The sequence below is a fragment of the Panthera tigris genome, chromosome B3 (genome assembly GCF_018350195.1).
Source record: "Panthera tigris isolate Pti1 chromosome B3, P.tigris_Pti1_mat1.1, whole genome shotgun sequence".
NCBI lineage: Eukaryota > Metazoa > Chordata > Mammalia > Carnivora > Felidae > Panthera > Panthera tigris.
This window is the reverse complement of record NC_056665.1, coordinates 81789923-81809277: the sequence shown is the minus strand read 5'-3', so window position 1 is coordinate 81809277 and position 19355 is coordinate 81789923. Positions and strand designations below refer to the sequence as shown.

General features: G+C 39.8%; 1 protein-coding gene across 12 annotated transcripts in view; it reads right to left on the bottom strand.

Moving 5' to 3' along the window:
* The window catches only part of AKAP6 (A-kinase anchoring protein 6), a 554906-nt gene that overhangs the window by 279084 nt on the left and 256467 nt on the right, over positions 1-19355 (bottom strand). For all 12 annotated transcript variants that reach the window (XM_042989539.1, XM_042989537.1, XM_042989535.1 and 9 more), the window contains one exon: positions 3884-4135. In XM_042989539.1, the coding sequence (XP_042845473.1) occupies positions 3884-4135 (252 nt within the window). The remainder of the gene's footprint in view (positions 1-3883; positions 4136-19355) is intronic.

Here is a 19355-nt window from a genome sequence, read left to right as displayed (position 1 = left end):
GTAAAAAAAAATTATATGCCCCTCCTTCCCCTTCCTCCTCTAATCTCACTACATGCTGTTTGTTATGTTTCAACTACCAACATATAAAGTCACAGACCTCTTACTGGTGGGCAAGAGGAAAACACACAGGAATAAATTCAAAGAGTCTCTATTTTCTACAGGCTAAAATTATGAGTCAAATGATTAATTTCCAAGATTGATCCTATTCCACCAACCTAAAATAGTATCTCCGTCTTCTATCCCTAAAGCAGTGATTATCTTCATTATTTAATTCAACTTAACCCATCAGATTTTTATATACAGTGATTCTAATAAGGTGCTGTGGTTGATAGAGATGATTATAATCCAGTACCAACACTCATGAAGTTCAGATCTAGCGTATACTTTGTCATTATATAAATTGACCTGTGACAAGTACTCATAGAACACAAAGGGTGATGGTGTGTGTGCTCTGGAAGGATAAATGCACTCCCACAGAGAGGGTTAAGTATCATTTAGGTAAAGTGCTTGCCACACCATCTGGCTTAATCACTGTTTGCTATTGTGTTAATATTATTAATAGTTACCACTACTGGTGTGATTTTACCTCAACCTCAGTCATGTCATCTGTAAGATGGATACAAGAGTATCATCTGTAAAATAAGAATACTGGGACCATCCCTGCCTGCCCTCCGGAACTGTTTGAGGCTCTAACAAAATTATGAAGGTGATTCCTAACAGGTCTCATTCATCTCTGACTGCCTACTGCCTTACAGATAGTAGGAAATCGATAAGTATTTAGGGGAGGTAGAAAGGAAAGTGGGAAGGAAGGGAGGGACAGAGGAGAGAGGGAGGAAAGAATCACTATTATTATAACAGAGATTGATTAAGAGGTAGTTTTCTTTGTTCTATTTATTCCTAGATTTATGCCCTGAGGTAGTCATTTAACCTCTCTTAGATTCAATTTTTCCCATCTATAAAATGGAACTATTTTTAATATCTCTTACCTTCCTTACTAAATGAAACAATAAATATAAAGTGTTTATCAAAGTATCTGAAATATAAAAAATTTCAGTACAACACATTTTTACACAATGTTGAGCTTTGCCCTCTTCTTTTTATTTGTTTACTTGATTGGTTTTATCTTAATACAACATTTGTTAATTTGTTTTCAAATATGGTCTGCTTCATATTTAAATACAAGAATGAAACTTAACATTTTGTTTTTGCAAAGACAGAAAAGAGAGAACTTGCCACTTTTTCAGCTTCCCAACTTATCCTCTAATATGGCTCAGAAACTCAACTGACTTACAAAAAGAGAAAATGAATTCACTTTCACTGGAAGGACATCTACTATTCCAGGTCATCAGCCTGTTTTATGCCATTTCCTTCTTCATTCTAGAAATCTTCCACAGCTGATTTTATTCTGATGAAGCTTAGAATTTTAACCCAATTCTCTTCCCATTTTTCACAGTCCCAGTGTGCTTGCTGGCAGAAACAAATAAAACTAAGCAGTCTTTGAAATGGTCTCATGGAATTCACACTAGAGGCACAAACAAATAGGATCAGGTATCCATTGCTTTGGGAAGGATGGTAATGGAAACAGTGCTTCAATTCATAGAAAAATGTCAACAAAGCCGATGGCTGAGAATCCACTGTTCCTTTATCCCTCACACAACATATTCTTGCATATTTATGACAGAACTAAAGAATTCCAAATATGAAAATGCACTAAATTGTTTCCAATCAAATGTGTAAATAACTGTTGAGCTCACATTGTGAGAACCATAATGGATACTACTTAGTATAAACTTGAAACATAAAACAGTGGCCAGTGACAATTAGTTAGCCTCAATGGCTTTTTCATCATTACCTGGGCTACCCTTCATGAATGACACAAATACATGATGAAAGTATTCCACAAAACAACAACAATGATAACAATAAATCCTAGAACACTGCTCTATCCCCCACTCAACAACAAAGAGTTGGTGATTAGTAAATGTTTATTTAATGAATAAATAAATATATAAAGGGAACTGGTTTGATCCAATAATTTCTAATGCCCCCTCTAGTAGTAGAAAGTAGGCAGATCTGATGACTGATCAATACTGGATGTTAGAGCCAGCAGAACACATAAAGAGGAAAAACAACAACAAAAATATATAGATTGAAGATGGCAGGTAGATTTCTAAAGAGCTCTTCAGAATTTAGAAAAATCTTTCCCAACTCTCATCTCTACCTCATTACATATACCTCATGAATACCAGATTTAGGGCAAAGTTGGACAGTTTGGGATTCTTAATAGCCTCTCAGGACCACAAGAGTCCCAATCAAGGACCACCTAGGGATCGCACCGGGGAGGGATGGCATCTGGGCACTTAACACACACACCAACGGATCACCTTATGATTAAAACAGGGCTCTACTGAAGTTGGTATCACCTCCCCCACTGCCTTGATGGCAGCAAAAGCTGAATGAAAACAAAGAACACGACATAAAGCTAGAGGTGAGCCTAGGAGATTTGGATTCTCATAAACTTCCAGGGCCTTCAGGGAATTTGCTACAGCAAGAGCATCATCATGAAAACAATAATCAACAAGTATAAATCATTTATGAGAATAAGCACAAACTTGTTTTGTTGTTGTTGATATTGCTGGAGACACTGAAACATTAATACTAAATTATGCAACACTCATTATAAGACCTGTTAATCTTACTTATTTATGTGTCTTGTAAACCTCTATAATATATATTTTCCACAAAACCAAAGGTAGAGCACTAAACTGGATGTCAAGAGCCAAGGGACTATATACACGTATATGCACACATTCTATGATTCCACACACCATATCTATCTACACATCCATACACACACACACACACACACACACACACACACACACACACACCACAGCCCCTGCTTGGCACAATGCTTTGCTCTCATACATATGTCAATTTTATTTGGAGTTAGGAGAGTTCACTTGGATTAAAATTCACAGTCTTCATTCTTAAGCCATGCATCAAAAGCGACAGCAATAAGCTCTTTAAAATACCCTTAATATGAGTACAAAAAAATACAAATATATTGGTTGTGTAAAATTCTGAAACCCATTTGACTTCTTACATCCAGAATGACTTTTTTTAAAGCATGAATTTAATCATGTCAATTCCCCAAACTCTTTTTCTTTCCCTAAAATATATTCTAATTCTTTTAATACGAGTTTTAGTATGACTTTTCATCTTCATAATCTGACCTCTGCTTACCTAATAGGTAATCCTGGTCCCTTAAACTTTTTGCTCCAATCCTTTCTATAGCTCTCTGAGACTGTCATTCTTTCTCTTACTTCTGGATCTTTGATGATGCCATTCTTTTTGCCTAGAAGGTTTTCTACCTTTGTTACCCAGTCTAATACTGCTTCTCCTTTAGGTCCAACCTGGGACTTTCCTGTCTGAATTAGGTTCCCCTTTTCTGTCTTCCAGTAGCAATATGTAGACTTAATCACAATCTGCCTTTAATGTCTGTCCTTCTGTCTCTATCCCCTACTAGACCACTTGAGGGAAAAGACCACATTTTGATCACTATTATACTCTTAGCACCTAGTGCTTAGCATATAGTAAGTGCTCAATAAATATTTATCAAATAACTGAATGGGGAGCAAGAAGCCAGGTGAGTACCAACTGTGGGTGGTATCTGGGCAAACCATCAGGTATGAATTAACTCTGGTCTAAAGCTTTATTCACATTAAAAGTACCCTAGCCTCCAGTCACTATACCTAGATTCAAAGCCCAGCTCAGGCCCTGATTATTTACCTACGAGAAGTTCCTATCCCACATCTCTGAGCCGAGAACATTCTTCAAATGGTCACACGTGATGACACATGACTTGGCTTCACATACCCACCTCATTTGTCTCTTCGGAGAAAGCCTGCAGAATGTCCGTCTGCCTGGTGTAGTTGCCATTGGCGTCCTGCAGACCCTGTAGGATGCGCTCCCGCAGGACCAGCACCGAGACTCGGAGCTGATGCCAGAGGAGCTGCACGGCGTGGATGTCCACAATCACGTTGACCGAGTAGGACAGCAGCTTCAGGGAGAACTCTGTTTCAAGGAGGGCATGGATTTGCTCAACATGATCAGAAATATCTTCGCAAATGTCCTGTAAAGAAAAACAAAATACATGAAGGCTATTTTCCTTTAACCTAGGGACAGTAGTGGCTTGGGGGGGGGGGGTGATAAAAAAAAGTCACTCCTTCACTTAACACCAATTGCCAGGGCCAACAGGTCTGGTAAACTGCGGGTTGGGTAACTTGCCTTTATTTTTTTTTAATTTTTTAAATTATTTTTTTAATTATTTTTAAAATATAAGTTATTGTCAAGTTAGCTAACATACAGTGTATACAGTGTGCTCTTGGTTTCGGGGGTAGATTCCTGTGATTCATTGCTTACATACAACACCCAGTGCTCATTCCAACAAGTACCCTCCTCAATGCCCATCACCCATTTTCCTCTCCCCCACCCTACCCCATCAGTCCTCACTTTGTTCTCTGTATTTGAGTCTCTTATGGTTTGCCTCCCCCCCTCTCAGTTTGTAACTATTTCTCCCCCTTCCCTTTCCCCATGGTCTTCTGTTAAGTTTCCCAAGTTCCACATATGAGGGAAAACATATGATACCTGTCTTTCTCTGACTGACTTATTTCACTTAGCATTATACCCTCCAGTTCCATCCATGTTGTTGCAAATGGAAGGATTTTACTCTTTCTCATTGCCAGCTAGTATTCAATCATATATATAAAACACATCTTCTTTATCCATTCATCAGTTGATGGACATTTTTTTTAATGTTTACTTTTGAAAGAGAGCAACAGAGCATGAGCAGTGGAGGGGCAGAGAGAAAGGGAGACGCAGAATCCAAAGCAGGCTCCAGGCTCTGAGCTGTCAGCACAGAGCCCGACGCGGGGCTCGAACCCACAAACTGTGAGATCATGACCTGAACTGAAGTCGGATGCTTAACTGACTGAGCCACCCAGGTGCCCCTATTGATGGTCATTTAACTTGCCTTTATTTAATATCAGATACATAGTTGCAGGCTGTATTCTTGGCCACTGGACCTTCAGTACATGCAGGTAAGTTGATCTTTTTCTAAACCACAAAAATGCTACTATTCTTTCAGATTCAACTCTTTCAGATTGAAAGTTCAGCCAAGGTAAGAGGTCACCTCATAAATCCGCTCCCTATTCTCTTTAGTTACTGTTTGTTTGTGATCCTGGCAAGGGAGCCAACAGCTGATCTGTTTGCTAGTGGCGAGTTCCTCTGAGCACACAGTGTTTCAGGAGAGAGGCATCATCCAGACAGGTAGCAGGGAGAAATGTGGGCTAGAATGTGCACTTCATAGGAACACCCAACCATGCTCAAGAAGCCATGGGGTCTTTGATGTAAGGGACAATTGTCACATTCCCACAAGAACAGATTTTCATCTTTAAATTCATAATGAGTATCTAAATTTCAACCCACACTTTGTAATCAGAATCACTTTTTTAAAACCTTTTTATTTCATTATAGTTGACACACAATGTCACATTAGTTTCAGGTATGCAACATAGTGATTCAAATTCTCTAAACTTTATGCTATGCTCCCCACAAGTATAGCTACCATCTGTCACCATACAACACTATTACAATATCATTGACTATATTCCCTATGCTGTGCCTTTTATCCCTGTGATACTTACTCATTCCATAACTGGAAGCCTGTATCTCCCACTCTTCTTCCCCCATTTTGTCCACCCCCCATCCTCCCCTTCGCTCTGGAAACCATCAATTTATTCTCTATATTTATAGTTCTGACAGAGAAAGAAAGTCAGAAAAATTCCAAGGACAAAAAAGACAAAATATGGCTGTGTTTTTAAGACCTGGACATTTTAAATAAAAACATTACTAAATCAAAGTTTCAATCTCCTCCACACATACTATTAGGTAGGCAGATTTGGTGCCGGATATGTCACTTGTCCTTACAATTTCCCAAATTTCAATTGTGCTGTCAGAGGCTGGCAGCACAAAATGGGTAGCATCAATGGTAATATTTACTCGAGCAATTTGAGTCCATTAAGCATCAAAAGGATGAACATGTCAGCTAAAGTACTCAGTGACTCATGTTTAGTTATGCATCAGTGATTTTTTTAAATGGGACTTTTATTTATGATTTTTATTAAGGCTAAAATGTAGGATAACATTTGAGGTCTGAGCCCTATCATGACTATCCAAACAGTCAGTCTAGCTGGAAACATAACTTTTCAATTTCATATAATTCAATTACTCATTTTTAAAGAAAAACTAAAATGGAATCTGTATTTAATGTGTAATAGTAGGCAAAAAAAAATCTATTGAAGAATGACATAAAATTGTGCTGAATTTTTAATAAAAATTATTGTAAAACTCCAATAAGTGCTCCAATATTATTTCTTGAAACTCAAGAACTAATTGGTGATACTTATGTAAATTGGTGGTAATAATTTGAAATAGATCAAAAGTTTAAACAGACTTTGGAATCCTAATTAGGTAAAGTTCTGACTAATGTGGCCCATGAGCACATGCAGTCCAAAAAAGATTTGGTGTAAAAATCACATTACCTCATCAACCAGTACATGGAAACCACTCAAAGCCAGATTAGCCAGTCTCTGCTGGCTTTCAGCACATCAGGGCAGGCCTCTAACTGCTATCATCAAATAGTCCATACTGCCTGGGATCTCAACAGATGTCTCCTTGGAGCATTTACTCCAGTTATTTCCCACACTTCTTATTCTTGATACCTCAACCACCACCCCAGAGTAAATGTCCTGTATCCTTTGCCCTCTTAGGATGCTCATTTCCATGTAGTACTGTGTTACCTTGGGGAACTCCCTTCCTCCCACTGCTGATCTCTTACAAACACTGTGCACTTTCCTGGCTAATACTCCCAGTCCATTGTATAAGAAATTCTCCATAACTTTTTCACAGAATAGTACATGTATCTCCTGCTCTTACCCAAACGTGACTCTGTCCCGGGTTCCTGCTTCCCCCACTGCTATCCCATTGAAGTCTGTTCCTTCTCCCAGCCCTCACCTGAGATATGGGGGAAGGGCAAGCCTCACTGCTTCTTTACACTTTCTGATCATTAGTCTTTTGCCCTCATACTAACACCCTTTGTTTCTACTAGGTGTCTACTCTCTGCTATGCCTTCCCATCTTCCTTCTTCATTGCTATTACCTATATTCTCTTGCACTCCTCACACTGAAGAACGCATGTGGTTCAGTTTTCCTCTCCATATTAAGCAGACCATTACCTGAGGTAATGTTTACACTGATGAACCAACCAACACCCTTGCCTCAAGTTTCCTTTACTCCACAACCCTTAAGACCTTCATGACTACTCCATTAGGACAACTCTGCCATATCTCTATTCTGGACCTTGTCACCACTCTACCTGTGGAACAGTATCAGAAAGTCTCCTATGCCCCCAAACTCTCTTTGTCTTTTTCATTCCCATTCTCCCACTACAGGTGTTCTCCAACCTCATCTAGGCCACCAGCCCCCTCCACCCCTTTTTCTCATAAACCACCCTTTCCTGCAAAGCCTCTATAGTGATCACTTCAACCACTCCCTTGGCAGTGTTTTCCACTTTCTCACATTCTTGATTTCCTCACTTGGATTTGTTAATATCAGTCTCCTGGGCCCTACTATGATCCTGCTGATTCAGAATACATTATATACCTAGGACAGGAAAAGGTTTGGGTAACTATTATGCCACCTGCTCAGAATAGCCAAAGAGTCATTTCTCAACCACCCCACTTCCACCTTCCCATATAATATGTTATATACAGTCTTGGCACCATCAAAACAACATGCCATCACTCCTCTTACACATCATTTGGTTCCTTCATGATGAATGTAGGAATTTAGTCAGACCCAGGCCATGGTCAAGATTGCCAGGCAACTATCCAGGGGAAACAATGTATAAGGGGCACTAAAGCATCAACAGTGCCAGTTAACTAAGGTCTTCACACCCTCCTCCTTACATATCTGTGAAATAGAAATTACCCCTGTTCCTACAGAAACAGATGGGCCCTGAGAGAAAGAAACACTATCCCCACAAGAGCTCACCTCTCTCTATTGAGTATTTTCGCAATGTGCACATGCAGTGTCTGCTGAAATTTTGAAACTAAATAATGCATGGCATGGTACAACTTTCTGGGGTCTATTCATTTATTTAATCATTTGTATGCCCTCTACTCTGTCACCAGGTGTCTGGTTTGACAAAATTACATGCACACACAAACTGTAGAACAAGAATTCCAGATGTATGTGTAGGGCGTGTGTGTGTGTGTGTGTGTGTGTGTGTGTGTGTGTGTGAAAGTATGTACACCCTCCCCCAAACATAAAACTATACTTGGAATATTCGATGAGAGGTTTGTTGAGAGAAATAACTGAGTGATTCTGAATCTGTACTTACTTTTTAATGATATAAAATCTGCTTTCCTCTGTCCCTCTACATAAATGTCAACCAAACATTTAAAGAATAATCAGTTTGAAGCTTCTAAGCCTTAGACCCTTAACTATTGCCAATTTGCCATATGTTCATATGAAAGAAGCTGAATATTATTGACATTCTGTTTATTTTAATGCAGTCAGATAACTAGGTATTAGAAACTTTTAAAAAGGATTTGCTAAATGGCTTCCTTCCAGCAGAGACTGTTTGGAATTAAAAGGCTCTGAGAGATCTGACCTGTTGGAGGCCCTATGGGCACTAAATTAGCAAGGTGAAGAGGAAGCATTTGAGGTGGGGTCGGGGGGAGTGGAGGGTCAGACCAGAGTCCCACTGATGCATATAAAGAATCACTAGTGTTCAGCCTTGACTGGACATGTGACTCAAGTAGATAGCAACTGGAGACTGGACTCAACTCACATGGCCAAACTGCTCAGCATATAACAAACTTTTGAGCACTGCAGTGCTACTTGCTAGAAAAAAAGTAATTTTAGATTCACAAATTTTTAGGAAGACAAAAAGAAACAATCCCTTCCGGTTCAGGACTGTATACACACACACACACACACACACACACACACACACACACACACGTTTTAAAGATGTATAAGCAAAAATATTTCTCTCCATCTGCTTACTGAGAGCATTAACACTAACATTAGCATTATACAATGAGAGATGTCAAATTTAACATGGCAATGACTGGTTAAGCTGATTTGATGACTAAAATTCATAACAAATGTTAATGTTTGATTTCAGGTTCTTTCCTATTTCTATAGAGGGTGTTAGTAGGCAGAAACCTGAGTGTCTGTAAAGGAGATAAGATCAAGAAGGGGATGAGGACGTTGAAGACTGTATGAGTGACAGCCATGGAACCCTTTCCAGATTCAAAGGGAGAGATGATTCCCAAATATGCCTCACTTGGGACAAGGTGACCATGGACAGACCCACCAGTCCAGTCTTCTATCACTCTAAAACCCCAAATTCAGTCTCTTTCCCTTAAAGGCAGCTCTCATCCATAGTATGCCATGTCCACAGAGAGCTAGAGGACTCTGGGACTGTGTGGAGGTAGGAGAAAAGCAGATCCAGAGAAAGGCAGCAAAGGATACCAAGACAAACCATTAACCTTCAGAAGTTTGCCTGTCCTGTTCTCTTATGAACAACTGAAAAAAAATCATCTAACTTCCTATGAATATGGTGAAAAAATGCTGTTTCATATAATTTGTGAAGATTTTATCATCATCATCATAATGTAGCTTCATTTCCAGAGTGTATATTTTGGTTGATGAATGTTCTCCCCAACTAGTCGATTGGTTCCCCAGCACCTCTTCATATAATCAGTGCCTATCAGTAAGTTGGGCACTCAAGAATTTTGACAATCAGGATCTTACTTCAACATACTGACAATAAACAAAAACTTGAGTAGATAGAATTGTTTAGTTTTACTTTTCAATATCATCAATTGGTATCAATTGCTTTAGCTACATAAAAGCTCCCATGACTCTACATCAATATATTATTCCCTTATATCTTTTCCTCTGAGAAAAGATATTCTCCATCAAGCCCATTTAGTTGACTCGATCAACAGATGTATCAAAGAATAACAAAATTTTAAGTTTAGGGTAGTTTTTAAATGTTCTTGTTCAAACAATAACATTTGTTTTTAGAGATCCTTAAAATGTCCCTGGAACGACCCATAATTATCAAGGATAGAAGAATAATGTCTTTAGAAATCAGTCACTTCTGTTTTTTCAGTGAATGTGCTGGGGATATAAAGTTGAATAAGGCCAGGGCTTGCCCCCCTACCCCAGAGTTCCTTGCCTGGTAGGAAGGAGCATGTAACCAGAAGCCATAGTTGGGAAGATAAGTATTCACAGAGGGTACACAAATGAGGAGGAAATGACTGTGCCCAAGGAGGCAAGGAGGAAAGGGACAAGAAAGCTTTTCTAAGGAAGTAAAGTTTGGGTCTTCAAGGAGACCAGGAAGGTGAGGTGGAGAAGGGCATTCCAGGGAGTAGAAGATGTCAATGTGGTCGCCCTAAATATGGACCCAGGGTTTGGCACTGATTTTTCTTAGTCATGGCATATTAGACACAACTCATAAAAGAACACAATTTATTTCATCAAAATATAAAACTTCTACTCTGTGAAAGGTATTTTTAAGGAAAAGATAAGTTACTTGGAAAATATTTGCAAATCACCTATTCAATAAAGGATTTATATCCAGAATACCCTAACTCCCTCTGACCTATGGGAGATATATTCAAGATCCCCAGTGTATGCCTGAAACAAAAGATCATACTGAAATCTATATATACTCTGTTTTCCCCCTATATATACATACCATGATACATATACATGATAAAGTTTAGTTTGTAACTTAGGCACAGTAAGAAATTAATAATAACTAATAATAAAATAAAACAATAGTAACAATGTACTGTAATAAAGGTTATATGAATATGGCCTCTTTCTCTCTCCCTCTCTTTCAAAATATCTTATTGTACAGTTCTCACCCTTCTTCTTCCTATGATGTGAGGTGATAAAACACCTATGTGATGAGATGAAGTGAGGTGAATGACATAGGCATTGTGATGTAGCATCAGGCTACTATTGACCTTTTGACGATACGTCAGAAGGAGGATCATCTGCTTCCAGACTACTATTGAGCACAGATAAGTGGGAGCTACTATATATAAAGAATTATCAAAACTCAACAGTAAGAAAAAACCCAATATAATTACACCATGGGCAAAGACTTGGACAAACGCTTGACCTAAGTGGGTATAATGATGGTAAAAAAGCACATGAAAAAGAACTTTCAGCCTCATCTAGCCATTAGAGAAATGCAAATTAAAACTACAGTGAGATACCTGTATGCATGTATACTTGTATACATTTTTTTTAAATTTTTTTTAACATTTTATTTATTTTTGAGACAGGGAGAGACAGAGCATGAACAGGGGAGGGGCAGAGAGAGAGGGAGACACAGAATCCGAAACAGGCTCCAGGCTCTGAGCTGTCAGCACAGAGCCCGAGGCGGGGCTCGAACTCACGGACCGCGAGATCATGACCTGAGACGAAGTCGGCCACCCAACGGACTGAGCCACCCAGGCGCCCCTATATTTTTTAAATGAATACAATAAAAAATAACAAGTGCTCAGAAGTGCCAGAGCAACTGACACTCTCCTACACTGCTAGTGGAATGCAAAAGGGTACAGGCACTCTGGAAAACAGTTTAGGCGTTTCCTATGAAGTTAGACATACGCTTACCATATAACCCAGCAATCCCACTCCTGAGTGTTTGCCTTAGAGAGATAAAAACTTAGGCACATACACAAAAGAAAAGAAGCTACTCATAATCACCAAAACCTAAATGTCCTTCAGTGGTAAATAGATAAACAAATTACAATTACACCACGTCTATAGATAAACAAATTACAATTACACCACGTCTATATAATACACAACAAGTAGGGGAAAAACTATTGATACATGTAACAATTTGTATAAATCTCAAAGGCATTATGCTAAGTGAAAGAAGCCGGTCTCAAAAGATTGCATGCTATATAATTTCATTTATACGACATTCTCTGAAGAAAATTATAGTGATGAAGAATACATTAGTGGTTTCCAGGCACTGGGGTTGGGACAGCATGACTATAAACTGAGAGCATAGGGGAGTTTTGGGGTGATAGAATTGTTCTGTATTCTGACTGTGGAGATGGTTATATGAATCTCCAAATGGGTTAAAATTTGTAGAACTGTACAAAAAAGAACTGTACCAAAAAGAAAGTCAATGTTGCTGTATGATCATTTTTAAAATAATGAAAGAAAAGAAAACCGGTTTATAGTCTCTTAGTAAAATGCATATAAAAATTAATTTCGGGTCACACATTCCCTTCAGATTCTCGGAAATTACAAAGAACACACTCATTACACGGCACTATTATCTACATCCCTGATTCCACAACTTCCACATTATTTCCTGTCAAGTATAAAAGAAAATGAGACTAATGTAGAGCCCATCTCAAAGTGAACTAAACCAAATGGCAGTGGTTACCAATATATCTTCAAAGTTGCATCAAGACTTTTTCCTTAGACATGACTGTGTTAACGTGGGAAAGTGACGTTCTTCATTTTGTTTAATCCACACACAGCACAGTAGTCTCTGTGGCATTCAATTACTCACAGAATATGATGCATTGAATACATTATGTTGCCAACTGCCCACTCTACTCAACCTTCTTGACACCTGTGGTCTCAGAATTGCAGCTGCTGCCACCTGTCTGAAACAGGAATCTCCTGTGGTTACTGAAGCAGCTCACATAAACACTGACCTGAGGCTGGAGTTTACAAATAAACTCCAGCTGGTTGGGTGCTTTTATTTTATTTTTATTTTATTTTATTTTTTAATTTATTAACTTATTTTGAGAGAGAGAGCATGAGTGGGAAGAGGGACAGAGAGAGAGAGAGGGAGAGAGAGTCCCAAGCAGGCTGCACTGCCAGCGGGGCCTGAACCCACGAACTGTGAGATCATGACCTGAGCCTAAATCAAGAGTCAGACACTCAAGCAACTGAGCTACCCAGGCACCCCTGGGTGTTTTTCTTTTAATTTACTTGTGTGTTTACGTAAGAGAGTTGTGTGTTTATGTGTGTTTATGTTTATTCTTTTTTGTGTGTAGGATTGCTGTATATTTTTCAGTTGTATCTTATCTTTTCTAGATAGAGTACTGATATGTATTTAAGCAGTATGTTCAGTTTCCACTAGCATGGGAGAAAGATGAGGATACCTTTCATGGCAGTGCTCTAATTGCTTCAGCTTCTGCTACTTGTCCCTGGGAAGGGATCTGTTTGCTGTCTCACTATAAGGCCACCATGCCCTTCTCAACCATTCTCAAGACATCTTGAAGGTTTTCTTGTGAAAGTACAAGTATCCATGGACCAACATTCTTCCAAAGGGTCCCAAAGTGTCAATCTCCAGGCTCTGTGTGTATTTTTGGAAGGAAATCCACCCTCCCTACAACTTCCTCGCCCAGGTACCAAAGCAATACTAGGCACCTCAGTTTCATGAAGTCCCATTAATACAGTCCTTCCCACTTCTTTCCACTTCTTGCTTTGCCCCACATGCAATCCCCAAATGAGAAAACACAGTAAATCCCCCCAATACCTACAATCTGCCTCTCCATAGGAACAAACAGTAATTGGCAGGGACTTCTCCATTCATCTACAACCCCAAATAATGTTCTCTTTTTTTTTCTCCTAAAAGTAATTTCACTGTTTCCCTTAAAACATTCCTGACTTATATTTGTGTAACTGTAGGACACATTCAAATGTCTTTTCTAAGAAATTATGAATTAAAGCATGCTTTTTAAAGGGTAGTCAGGTCTCACTTCCACTTCCAATGTTTTCCTAACAGAGTTTCAAAATTCTTGAATCTTCATCTTAGCCAGCACAGACCACTACATTTAGAAAAATGTAAATTACATTTTTGAATTACAGTTATAAAATGTTTTCCTAATCTAAAGTCACTAAGACTAGAATTAAATATCAAGAGGCAGGGCACATGGGTGGCTCAGTTCGTTAAGCATCCAACTTCAGCTCAGGTCATGATCTCACAGCTTGTGGGTTCGAGCCCCACATCGGGCTCTGTGCTGACAGCTCAGAGCCTGGATCCTGCTTCAGATCCTGTGCCTCCCTCTCTCTCTGCCCCTCCCCTGCTCACACTCTGTCTCTCTCTTTCTCAAAAATAAGCATTAAAAATTTTTTTTAAATATCAAGAGGCATTTTCTATACATATTTTAGTCTTACTGCAAAACACCGTGTCATCCTGACTGCTCATTTTGTTTATTAGCAATTGTAGATATGCCCACTGTATGTGTGTGTTCACTCACTAGAAAAAAAACTGAGAGGAGACTCCTACCTAATACATGGGCTTTTATTTTAAAGTGCAGATCAAGGGAACACTACAGTCACTTGGTTTAAAAACAAGAAAAAGAAAACCTCATATGTGCCTATCCCTGTGAAAGTGAGCCATTTGAACTGAACCTTGCAAGTTTATATTAAAAACTTCCTATTGCAGAGTATTAATGTCATCTTCAGTTGACTTTCAAAGCTGTGCTTTCTCCAAAAAAACAGACAGATATTCCTATGACAAGGTATTTTATTTCCCCAAATTAGACTTCTCCCTCTTTTTTCCCTTCCTCGAGTAAATATACTTTTTAAAAAAAATGTTTATTTATTTTTGAGAGAGAGCATGAGCAGGGGAGGGGCGTGAGGGGGGGGGGGGCGGGGGCAGTACAGAGGATCCAAAGCAGGCTCTGTGCTTACAGCAGAGAGCCCAGTGCAGGGCTCAAACCTAGGAGCCCTGAGATTATGACCTGAGCCAAAGTCTGACGTTTAACCCACTGAGCCACCCAGGCACCCCACAAATATACTTTCTTAGTGGTCCTGGTTTCTTCTTTATCATATCATTTCTTCTTTATCATATCTCCTATCTTTATCATATTAGAATGGCTGTGGTGGGAGGGAGGGAGGGGTCCTGAGACTTTTTATGGTCATCACAGTACATACTTCTCTCCAGAGTTTGAAGAACTTATGGCTGCAAACAGTTGTTACCCTTTTAATTGCGACAGTTTGGAAAGTATGACTGAAAGGAGATTACTTATGTGCAAATGATTTTGCTGTTATCATTAGCTATAACTCATCCATTTCTCGGACCAGACTATACCTTTCTAGATGCAGGAAATGAGTTTTAATGGTCTCTGTGTCTATCATGCCACACTGCTAGTAGCATACTGCCACACATTTGGTCAGTGTTCAGAGGATGTTTGTAGAATTCAACTGAAGAGAAAGTGTGTTTCACAAATCAATCCCCATAAAGTGAGGACTAGTTTAGTGTCCTCTCCTAAGTGAATCCACACTGAGTGGCGCTCAGTTGGCAAATGCAAGCAGCTGACACTGGATGTCAGCTGTCTTGATCAGTAAAGGGGCTGAAAAAGCATGTAGGTTGGGGAGAGTAAAGAGGATGATAGAAAGAGGAGGAATATGGCAAATATAGACTTGGAAGCCTTTACACTTCCACTCTCATATTCTGAAAGTCTCCTCTGTCTTCCGCTGATAAAGGACCAGCTGGAAGTTCTATCTGGCCATACCTGGCCACATCCAAATCTAGATGGTTCTTCTTTCCATGATTTAAAATTTGTTGCTGTTGTTGTTAGTATTGTTATTTAAAAACTTCAGAGGATTCATTGACTGAAATATCACTTTTGGGGCACCTGGGTGGCTCAGTCAGTTAAGCGTCTGACTTCAGCCCAGGTCATGATCTCACGGTCCTTGAGTTCGAGCCCCATGTCAGGCTCTATGATGTCAGTTCAGAGCCTGGAGCCTGCTTAAGATCCTGTGTCTCCGTCTCTCTCTGCCCCTTCCCCACTCACACTCTATCTCTCAAAAAAATGAATAAATGTTAAAAAAATTTTTTTTAGAAATATCACTTTAACTTCCTAATCTCAGGCTTTCACTTGTATGAGAGGGAAAAAAAACCCTTAGCAAAAAAAGATGAGAACAAAATTGACAATTGTTATTGCACACTGGATAAAATGTTTTATTGGGCTATTGCTTAGACACATTCACACACAGTGTTCTACATGACTCAACTACATAAAGATTCAAAATCTAAGTTCATTCATTAACAAAAATCATAGCTGTGGCCTTGACTCTAAACAGCCCATTTGGAAATTGCTTAGAAGATCTATACTTCCCACATCTTCATAGAAATGATTTCAGGTAGAAATTGACAGAGAAGTCAGTGGTGGTTCTTACACTACAGTGTGCTTGTGAATCATACAGATTCTGTGGCTGTTCCTTTGAAGAGAGATGGGACCAAGAGATATGCAGTTTCTTAAGCACAACAGAGTGGCTATGATGCCAGTGTTCTCAGCACTGCATGCTGAAAAACACTGAGACAAAGATGGATCATCTGTCTAGTCCATCTGATACTAAAAAGGGAACCACATGCATACCTGTTGCTACAGAATCATAAAAACAAAATCTCCCAGCAGCTTGAGAGGTAGCCCACCACTGACATTATCCAGATGTGTCTACAGTACAACTTACATTCATTTTGCCCCAGAACATGATTTCCACAACTTTTTTTACCCACTGCTGACAGTGTTATGATAATCTCTAGGTCAGCATCAAGCCTGCAGACTTGTTTAACATGCTTTTTTTTCTGCTCTTTTACACTTATAGAATGAAACAGATATGTGAAATCACACAAAAACATATAGCTTGGTAAATTATTATAAAGCAAACATCCTTGTAACCAATACCCAGGTCAAAAATTCTCCAGCCATGTACCTCCTCCCCATCATAGGTCCTCTATCTCTGTGAAAGTGACCCCTATCCTGACTCACATAGCAATCACTTTCTGAATCTCGTTCTGTTTTATTACCCAAGTATGCATTCCTAGATACTATGACTTACTTTTGCCCAGTTTTTCACTTGATATGTCCTTTAAGTCTTTTTTCAATCTATAGATTCCATACATATTCCTTTTTCATACAATTTATCTGTTGAAGATTGTGGGGCATTAGACCTGCAGAGTTTCCCATAATTAGGATTTGTTGATTGCAGTCACCATGTAGATTCCTCTGTCTGCTCTACTTCCCTCAAATTGGCAGCTGAATCTTGAGGTCTAATTAGCCATACGTTCAATTTCTTTAACAAAAGTGTAAGTACTGTTGTGTTCTTTCAGCAAGAGGCTTTTAACTTTGGTTTAGCTCTTCTGTGACAGTTGATGATACCAACTATTCTGATAGTTGGTGCTCTTTGCCTCAATCTGTTAATGCTTTGGAGGTTGTAGAATGATGATATTCTATCATTTTGTTTTCATTTAATAGCTGGAATAACTTTATTAGAAAAAGCTTCCCTTTATCAACTATTTGTTTACAGTGATACAATTCACAAAGGGAAGTCAAGATAAATGCTTGATTCTTTTTGTTACTCAGTTTTCAAGATAATGAACTGCTCTTCTGTCAAATCAGAAGGTAACCAACCATTTGATTTACTTAGTATCAAATACTCATTAACTTAAACATATTTGATGAGTTTTGATCCATTACAATTCTCAATCTTATTGAAGCTCAGATTGTCCATCATTGGCCAGTGGGATCCCCTTCAACTTGACTTCAAGTTGATTGTTCTAGTTGTTTTCAATAACTTCCTTGCTCATTTTGTCTATTTATAGACTTGAAATTAGCCATTTCTCTAAAAAGTCTTGGTTTCATTTCATGGAAAAAGTTTTTCCAGACTATAATTTGTGCAATAGGGATGCTCATTACTACTGAGTTAGTCATTGTTTCTTTTTTTTTAATTAACAGAGAAAGAAATATGAATATTTAAAAATAAAACACCTTAAGAGTCTCTTATGGGTTCCAGGAATATGGCGGCGTAGGAGGACGCTGGGCTCACCGCATGTCCTGCTGATCACTTAGATTCCACCTACACCTGCCTAACTAACCCAGAAAACCACCAGAAGACTAGCAGAACGGAGTCTCCGGAGCCAAGCGCAGATGAGAGGCCCACGGAAGAGGGTAGGAAGGGCAGAGAGGCGGTGCGCGCTGCACGGACTGGCGGGAGGGAGCTGGGGCGGAGGGGCAGCCTGCCGGCCAAGCAGAGCCCCCAAGTCTGGCTGGCAAAAGCAGAGGGGCCGGACAGAGTGTGTTCTGACAGCAAGTGGGACTTAACATCTGGAAGGTTATAAGTTAACAGCTCTGCTCAGAGAACGGGAGGGCTGGAAAACAACGGGAGGGAGAGTTGTTGAGCCCTGGACAACAGAGCTCAGTTTGGTGGGGAACAAAGGCGCTTGCCAGCACCATCTCCCTCGCCCATCCCCCAGCCAAAATCCCAAAGGGAACCAGTTCCTGCCAGGGAACTTGCTTGCTCCACACAAACACCCAACGCTGTGCTTCTGTGGAGCCAAAACTCCGGCAGCGGATCTGACTCCCTCCCGCTGCCACAGGGCCCCTCCTGAAGTGGATCACCTAAGGAGAAGCAAGCTAAGCCTGCCCCTCCTGCCCCCGTGCACCTTGCCTACCCACCCCAGCTAATACGCCAGATCCCCAGCACCACAAGCCTGGCAGTGTGCAAGTAGCCCAGACGGGCCACGCCACCCCACAGTGAATCCCGCCCCTAGGAGAGGGGAAGAGAAGGCACACACCAGTCTGACTGTGGCCCCAGCGGTGCGCTGGGGGCAGACATCAGGTCTGACTGCGGCCCCGCCCACCAACTCCAGTTACACACCATAGCACAGGAGAAGTGCCCTGCAGGTCCTCACCACTCCAGGGACTATCCAAAATGACCAAACGGAAGAATTCCCCTCATAAGAATCTCCAGGAAATAACAACAGCTAATGAACTGATCAAAAAGGATTTAAATAAAATAACAGAAAGTGAATTTAGAATAATAGTCATAAAATTAATCGCTGGGCTTGAAAACAGTATAGAGGACAGCAGAGAATCTCTTGCTACAGAGATCAAGGGACTAAGGAACAGTCACGAGGAGCTGAAAAGCGCTTTAAAACGAAATGCAAAACAAAATGGAAACGTCGACGGCTCGGATTGAAGAAGCAGAGGAGAGAATAGGTGAACTAGAAGATAAAGTTATGGAAAAAGAGGAAGCTGAGAAGGAGATAAAAAAAATCCAGGAGTATGAGGGGAAAATTAGAGAACTAAGTGATACACTAAAAAGAAATAATATATGCATAATTGGTATACCAGAGGAGGAAGAGAGAGGGAAAGGTGCTGAAGGGGTACTTGAAGAAGTAATAGCTGAGAACTTCCCTGAACTGGGGAAGGAAAA